The 8,634-nt window shown below is 39.0% G+C and overlaps 1 protein-coding gene across 1 annotated transcript; it reads left to right on the top strand.

Moving 5' to 3' along the window:
* The first annotated feature begins 854 nt into the window (after positions 1-854).
* On the top strand, positions 855-1,481 carry LOC113769044. Its single transcript, XM_027313529.1, has 2 exons — positions 855-1,132; positions 1,239-1,481. The coding sequence occupies exons 1-2, from the start codon at positions 941-943 to the stop codon at positions 1,479-1,481; spliced, it is 435 nt and encodes a 144-aa protein (XP_027169330.1). The 5' UTR covers positions 855-940.
* Positions 1,482-8,634: the final 7,153 nt, after the last annotated feature.

Raw genomic sequence — 8,634 nt, 5'->3', positions numbered from 1 at the left:
TTAGACTCGATTTGTCTCTAGTCACAAAAGTGGATGGCAGCACTTGAGGCAGGAGAATTAGGATTGTCAATGGGACTAGATTAGCCCGAACTCGGCTCGTTCGGCCAGACAAAAAACCCGATGAACCCGACATTTTAGTGAGCCGGTCTGAGTCTGAGCCTAAAAATTAAGATCGAATTAAATATGAGCCGAGCTTGGACCCTATTAGGCTCAAATCCGATATAGGCCCGGCCCTTTAATTATTTGTATATATATATAATATTTATATTTTGATATTATGTATAATTATATATCCAAATATATTATTATTAAATACTAAATATATATTACAAAATATAAAAATACATCTAAAGACTCTTTCATGAGTTTTCTTTAGAGCTAATATTGGTGATGCATAACTGAATCTCTAACTTTTCTTATTGGTTGAATAAATTTTTGTATTGGCATAATATTGGTTGATTTCTTTTGATCTACAAACACAAATCATCAAGCATGTTTGGATTCAAATCACAAGATTATAAAAAAAGTTTCAACTTTTAAAGATGTATTGGCTTATGATCGAATGTTTTATTACTATTTTTCATGCATTTTGAACGAATTAAATATAAATATTAGGGTTAATTCCACTTTGTCCCCTCAAACTTTGGGCGATTACCCACTTCAGTCCCTTAACTTCAAAATGGGACACTTAAATCCCTAAACTTATGAATTGCTCCCAGTTAAGGAAAATTGTTGACAGAATCCTGATTGCCGTTGGTGGTCGAAGTGCGTGGCAAACACTGTCCTTTGACTGAGGGCAACAATGAAAATTCACAAAAAATCACATATATAGATTAAAAAAAAATGGTGAAATATGGAGGGAAAGTTTCCCTCCATGCTACCCACTTCAGATGGATAATGTAGACCCGATCCAAATCATAAAAGGGCACTTCAGGTCGGTATGCTGAGAGACCCAAGCTGTCATTCTGCTATCCACAGGGCAGGAAGAAGAAAAGGAGAACCCAACGCATGGTTCAACAAACAAAGAGAAATGGTGAGGCAATTTTGTGATTGTGGAAAGCAAACATTGATGATGACATCATGGACTGCCATGAACCCAGGAAGAAGGTTTTGTCGATGTGCCAAGTACAGAGTAAGGGAAATTAGGGTTTTGTGTTTATACTTGTTTTTTATTTTGGGTTTGTATGAATTGCAGCCACCTAATCTTGTCTGCAAACATAATGTTCTTGTCAAACTAGGAACAAGGAGGCTGCATATACTGGGATTGGGTTGATCCTGAGATGTGTCAAAGGTCAAAAGAAATAATACCTGGACTGCTAAGGTCGATGAACAAGATGGAAGCTGAGTTGGATAGGTTGAAAGAAAATTCAAGGTGCCAACAATCGAAAGTAAGGAAGCTAAGGATGTACTTGATTATCCACTGGGTTGCCATTGTCATGTGGTTGTTTTTGTTCAAATCTGGGGGAGAAGGTCCAAAATGAGTTGTAGAAGAAGCAACCGCTTATGCCGGACTGCCCGTTTTGTTTGCTCAAATATGGGACCACCTTTGTCTGTCATTGCTAAGTAGTGGACCTTTTGAGTGGTGCAGGAAGGAAATTCTTGCTTTTGCTGACTATGTAATTACCAGCACTTTCAGAATCCCGCTTGCGGGTTTCAGCGTTTTATGCTGTCGGGATGTTAACCATCTTGCTTGTGAACATGTGCTACATTGCTTTGAATTTTTGTGACAGGTGAAAGCTTTGTCTGATGAATGTATTTGTGAAATGACCTGAGTGGTGGTAGATGGGTTAATTGGGTCGGTCGCGTTACCCAATTATTTATATCCATAAGTAAAATTTTAAGATTCGCATACCCATCTATTCATGGCCGGTATGGGTAAATGTAGTTCAATGGAAATGTCAAAAAACGAGTTTGACAACCCAATTGCTCGTTTACAACCTATTTATTCTAACTTTTTACAAATTCGTCTAAATTAATTTTGAAAACTTAACTGCCAATTTATACAACCCTTTTTTTTAACTGTCATTAATTTAAATATTGACTTATAATGCCCAAAAAGCCTAATTACCAATTTTTTCTTCTCGCTATCAAATATAATATTAACCCGCATGCGAGGTAACAATGAAATAGTAAAAAGACAGAAACCCGCTTGCGGGTTTCAGCGTTATTATGCAGGCGGGATTTTAACCTGCTTGCTTGTGAACATGTACCACATTGCTTTGAATTTTTGTGACAGGACGAAAGCTTTGTCTGATGAATGTATTTGTGAAATGACCTGAGTGGTGGTAGATGGGTTAATTGGGTCGGTTGCGTTATCCAATTATTTTTATCCATATTTTTATCCTAATTACCAATTTTTTCTTCTCGCCATAAAATATAACATTAACCCGCATGCGAGGTAACGTTGAAGTAGGAAAAACACAGAATCCCGCTTGCGGGTTTCAGCGTTATTATACAGTCGGGATTTTAACCATCTTGCTTGTGAACATGTACCACATTGTTTTGAATTTTTGTGACTGGTGAAAGCTTTGTCTGATGAATGTATTTGTGAAATGACCTGAGTGGTGGTAGATGGGTTTTAAATGTATTGTATCAAATTTAGGGATATAGTGGACCTGCTATGTCCCATAATTGTGAACGTTGGACCTGCTATGTAATCAGAATTTGTTGTTTAGGGATTTTAGTGTCCCAATTTGTAAAGTTTATTGCAAGTAATCTATGTCACATTAACAACAGCAATCAACTCAGAACATAAAATTTTCAGCAAAAACCTTTGATCATTCAACAAATCATCCAATACATAATAGCAATACCAGGAATGACAAAAATTCCACATTAACAGCCTCTAAATTTCACCCATCTGGACTAGCAAGACAAAGGCTATATGAGTTCCACAACAGAGGCTACCAAAAACAGAGGCTAACAAAAATTCCATATTAACAAAAAAATTCTTAGTTCCAATGGACTATATGAGTTGAACAAAAGTTCGCCACATCTGGACTAGCAAAACAGAGGCTTTTACTGCCCAATTTGATTGTATCTGCAAAATAAAAAAGGCTATATGCCTGTACAATTCTTGAGTTGGTTTGTCCAGCATCAGTTAGTTCATGCTTGAAGGCTATTTGGCCTATTGCTGCAATTTTCCCAACTTAACAGATTGGTTTCCATCCCCATGGAGCTGCACATTTTCAATTCCAAGTGACTCCTTCGCATGTCCCGCAGCTGTCTGTAATGTAGACAGGTTAACACACAAATTGCCTTGCCATGTGAATTGTGCTGGCTTAAGTCCACTGCTGGAATGAGAGGCTGTCCCCAAGTCCACGTATGAGTGTGGTGCTCTCATCGTTACTCCGTGGCTGTGGGAATAAAGTTTGCGACCATCAGCTTTGGAGCTTAACTGCAAACAAGCACATAACATGAATCAATAAGACATGACACCCATAAATAAAGACCTGATGTATGGAGACCACTTACATGAGTTGTTGTAGGACTCTTTTCCACATGCCCAGAACTATTTTGAGCATGATTATATGGGTTTTCCAGATCATCAGACCGTATTTTTACAGTTTTGAATCCCAAGTCTCCAGTCATGTCCAGTGAGCTCCTAAAGGTCCATTGCCTCAACTTACAACTATTCTTTGAGTGACCATGCTTACGACAAAATGAGCATTTTCTTCCTTTCTTTGTCACTGGTTCTTGTGCCCCTTGTTTTGGCTGATTGGCATCCAAATTTTGAGATGGACCTGTGTGACTCTGTTGCGTACTTACTCCAAGTATGTCAACGGTCACATCACTTGGACAAGCCTCGTTAGTACTTGGCTGCATAGATGGGCCTGTATCTCCAATATCACTGTTCTCCTTTGCTGAACTTGTAGTTGTCCCCTCAGTGGTTTGCTTATTTTTATCCGGACATCCTCTTTTGTTATGTCCGTATTTTTTGCAGCGGCTGCAGCTCATCATGGTGCCAACCTTGCTAACCTTGTGAGGTTTAGTTGGATTGACACAGCTGTCCCGTCTGTCTTCTTCTGAAGCCTTTTTTCTCATTTTCTTTGGCCTTCCAGCAAATCTTCTATAAGTCGGAGGCTTCATTGCTGGAAGGTCTATGTGCTCCCACAAATTAGGACCATTGATTGGATTAAGTACAGGTTCATAACTTTGTAGATACGTGATCTTCAAGTAGGTGTTGGAAACATGCTTCTCTGGTGCTTCATGTCTCCTGTTGATGGCAGCTACAGCATGGCCACATGGTATTCCCCTTAATTGCCACTTTCTACATGAACAGGTTTTGGCAGCCATGTCAACAATATACTGCTCCCCAAATGGACAGCTTATCTGATACTTCATTGTCCCAGCATATGACGCTATGCACATACACTGCTCTTGCTTAGCCTTTTCCAATATCTCAAATATTGCTGGACAAAGAAGACCTGAATACAAAATGAAAACAATAAATTGGTCATAAATTTCTCAAAGAAATTATGAACTGACCTTAATACTAGTAAATAAATAAAATGTGTCTTAACCTTCGTGCTTGGACATTGCTTCCCTGTTCCTCTCCATCCTCTTCAGCAGGTACAAATAAATGGTCTGCAGCATGGATATGATTGGTAGTGACCTGGCCTTTAAAATTACTGCATTAAAGGACTCACACATATTATTCACCAAAATATCACAATCCAATCCACATCTAAAATGGGCTCTACACCAAGTTTTGGGATCTTTTTCATCAAGCCAAGAATGCGCAGCTGCAGATTCTTGCCCCAACTATTCCATTTCGACTTTCCAGTGGGTAACATAAGAAGCTTTTGCGCATTTCCAAAGTCTTTCTTTTAAGGCCAGGCCTCTATGAATCTGTTTGAAATTGGTGTATAGATGTTGCACACAACACCTGTGCTCAGCTTGTGGCATTTTGTCTCTAACTGCCTGAACTAGTCCCTGTACACGTTTGAATACAACTTGGCTTAAATAAAAAGTTGTACCTGAGTTATTAAATAAAAAGTTGCTGTATAAATAAGTGCTAATACAATTTATCATACCTTTTGCTTGTCAGTCATGACACACCAATTACTGGAATCTGATATTTCCAAATCTTGTACAAGCAATCCCAAAAACCAGCTCCAATTGTCATAATTTTCCACTCTAACAACTGACAAAGCTAGTGGAAACATTTTATTATCCCCATCCATACCCACGGCTGTAAGTAGTTGTCCACCATATGTATCCTTTAAGAAGCACCCATCCAACCCAATCCAATGCCTACAGCCCTTTAGAAATCCTCTCTTCAATGGCTCTAAGCACATGTAAAGCCTTTTGAATCTGACAATCCCATTCTCATCCTCATCCGTCTCAACGAACACTGTCGATCCAGGATTTGCTCTCCTCAATTCACCACAGAAGTCCTCTAACAATGCATACTGTTTTTCATGACTGCCTTCAATTATGTCTCTTACTTTTTTCATTGTCCTATAGCCTTGTTTAAGACTGAAATCTACATTTAATTCTTCAGTCACCCTAGTCATGAGCTCCTGGACTGTCATGGATGGTGTTTTTCTCACCTCATCTACAAACAACCTGGTAGCTAGTTTTGATGTCATGTTTCTATTATGGAAGACACGTCCACAGGTGTGCTCCTTGCTAAGTGTCTTGATCTGGAAAGTGTTTTCACCTTGCATTTTTGAGCCAAAAATTTGCCATTCACAGCCTCTGCATTTCACCCGTACCCTATATGTGTCATTTTTTATGAATTGGACATCCCTTCCCTCCATAATAGCCTGGATTCTAACAGCCAACCTAAAAATAACAACTGATGAAAACCTCTGGCCTACCTTAAATCTTGGACTTCTCATTTCAGTTTTCTCATTAAAAACTGAAAATTTAGGCTTCTTATTTCTCTTACGACCATCTTCGTCTTCGGATTCACTCTCACTCTTCAACTCTCTAGAACAATCTGTTTCATATTCTGACTGCATATCCTCCACATTAACCATGTCAGGCTCATCACAAATATTTACTTCGTCAACAGCTTCTCCTTCCCTACTTGCTCTCTTCTTTCTTCTGTCTTTGCTGGTAGAAGGTCCAACTTCAGGAGCTCCTTTATGCACGCCAAATTGTTGTCCAATCTTTAAGGCTTCATCAAATAAAACATCCTCCTCAACTTGCCCCGTATAATCTGGATCATCGAACTTGTCGTCAGCCTGCATATCATCATTAGCCTGCACATTATTATCAGCCTGCACATCAGTCTCATCAGCTTGGATATCATTATCAGTTGCCATTTGTGCTTCTTTCCCTGCATTATCTCTCTTGTTGTCCTCTTCTTGTTGCAAATTAGGACTTTTGGAATCAAAATTCTCATGACTGTTTGTAGCAACTTCATTACTGTTGTCATCAGCCACATTTTTCCTTCTGTTGTCCATATCATTGAAGTCAACTTCTTCCAGTATTGCTATGTCACTGTCCATTTCAGATGTTTCTTTATCTTTTGTATCCTGCTTAGCAGAAGTTTTGTGGCCTTCAGGCATGTCTACATACTCTGTTTTTTGAGTTTGAAACCTCACTGGATTATCATCAGTGCCAACTTGTAGATAAACCTCTGCCACTCTATTCAGTGGCAATGTGTTTACTAGAAGATCACAATCCCAATCACACATGCAAAAATATAGTCCAGTCTCAAGCGGCATACCAGGAATCCTACCATACCACCCAAAACGAGCATCTTTCGGGTATCCTAGTCTTACTGCACATTCATCAAGCACTTGTAGTGACCATTTTTCAGCATTACAGTTGTCTATATAGTCTACCCTTCCTCCCACGTATTCTTTGCTGGGAGAGCTTCTGAACTCACCCTGATGGTGTATCGCCAAGGAAAATGAGTTGGGCAAAATGTCATTTGGACCACACTCTGGTTAAATAAAAAAATAAATCTTTAATAATTAACCCATTAATTATTAACAACATTTTTAGCATTTGGGACCACAATGTCTTCAACAGAAGGAACATTAGGGTTCCCACAACACTCACTTTTCAGTAAAATATGCAGACCCACTAACAGTACCATCAAAAATATATAATGCCTTGGACATGCATTCCACAACCATCCAAAACCCTAACTTTTCAACAATCCTTATGGCTTTAAAACGTTTTTCTACTGCTACCGTAAATTCTTACCCAAATTCCAATTATTAAATTCAATTAAAGTACACAAAAAACTCTAAAATATTTTTCTCATACCAGTACTTGTCTTCTCTTTTGCTTTCCATTGTTTCGCTGCGGACGCGGACGCTTTTTCTCTCACATTGACTCGCTTTCTTCCCATTCTTGCAATCTTCAGTGTTTTTCAGCAACAATCATTCGGATTTTTACACACTTTGGTTTTACCCCTCCTCTCTATTTTTTCATCCAAGACAGAGGAAAGAAACGACCACTCTCTGACTGTTTCGCACTTTCCCTTCTCTGGAATTTGTCTTTGTTTGTCCTTAATTTACGACCCAAATTTACGTTTATGTCCTTATCATTTTCAGTAACAATATTCCCCCATCTTCATTAACGGAGAGTGTTTGCCACGCACTTCGACCACCAACGGCAATCAGGATTCTGTCAACAATTTTCCTTAACTGGGAGCAATTCATAAGTTTAGGGATTTAAGTGTCCCATTTTGAAGTTAAGGGACTGAAGTGGGTAATCGCCCAAAGTTTGAGGGGACAAAGTGGAATTAACCCTAAATATTATTGAAAAAATTTTGGTTTATATACTTTTTAAGAACTATGATTTGTTCATGTTTAGTTTTAATAGTATAGTCTTGTAAATGTTAAATTAGTTTTACAACTTAATAGTCATAGTAACTATATTAAAAAAATTAAGGAGTAATGAGTGAGTTTGGACTAAACCCGACTAAGGCTCACAACCCGAATATTGTGTGAGTTGAATATGAACCTTACATTTATGAACCCGAAACTCATAGCCCGAAACCCAAAAATATTTCAACTTCTCTTCTTTTTTTTTTTTGACACAGGGGTGTCCGGGTCAAATCCTTACGAGGCCCGACTAATCCCCTGCGGCCCGGGCCCGGCGCCCCAACCCGGCCCGAACGCGGTAAGTACACGGAGGAATCCAGCGGAGCGGAGACTCGAACTTGTGACCTCAAGGTTCACTGGTGAGAAGCGCTGCCGCTGGACCATTCACGCGGGACTGACTATTTCAACTTCTCTTCGTACGAACCAAAGAAGATGAAATATTGCAATCAAAGAGTTCTTGAACGTCGCGTCTTTCCATCAGCTGTGTGTGATTTTGTTCTTGACACGTATATATGAAGTAGGATCCTTGAATCTAAGGGCAAATTAACTGACTAAAGGCCCCAAAGGTGGGGAAAATATATAATATAGAGCAACTGACGGTGGGATGAGAGCCACTATTCTCTCCCCTTAATATATGCATGTTGTCTTCTACCAACGTTATTAATCCAAAGGGAAAAAAATGGAAAACCTGTTTCACGTGTAAACGGGGTCAACAATCTTTGAGACCGGCATTAGATACAAACTTTGAGAGTTGCGATGGTGAAATTTGCCTGTGCTGACTCTTAAGGGGTGGTGGTGGTGGTGGGTGAGTTGTAATAAAAAAATTAATTTTTATGTGGTA

This window comes from Coffea eugenioides, chromosome 4 (assembly GCF_003713205.1).
Source record: "Coffea eugenioides isolate CCC68of chromosome 4, Ceug_1.0, whole genome shotgun sequence".
Classification (NCBI taxonomy): domain Eukaryota; kingdom Viridiplantae; phylum Streptophyta; class Magnoliopsida; order Gentianales; family Rubiaceae; genus Coffea; species Coffea eugenioides.
This window is presented reverse-complemented; position numbering and strand designations above follow the sequence as displayed.

Bases quoted from the DNA above. Each gene is read 5' to 3' on its own strand.
- LOC113769044 (XM_027313529.1), top strand. From the start codon at position 941: ATGCTGAGAGACCCAAGCTGTCATTCTGCTATCCACAGGGCAGGAAGA. The intron at 1,133-1,238 runs GTAAGGGAAATT...TTGTCAAACTAG, and splicing joins GTCGATGTGCCAAGTACAGA to GAACAAGGAGGCTGCATATA.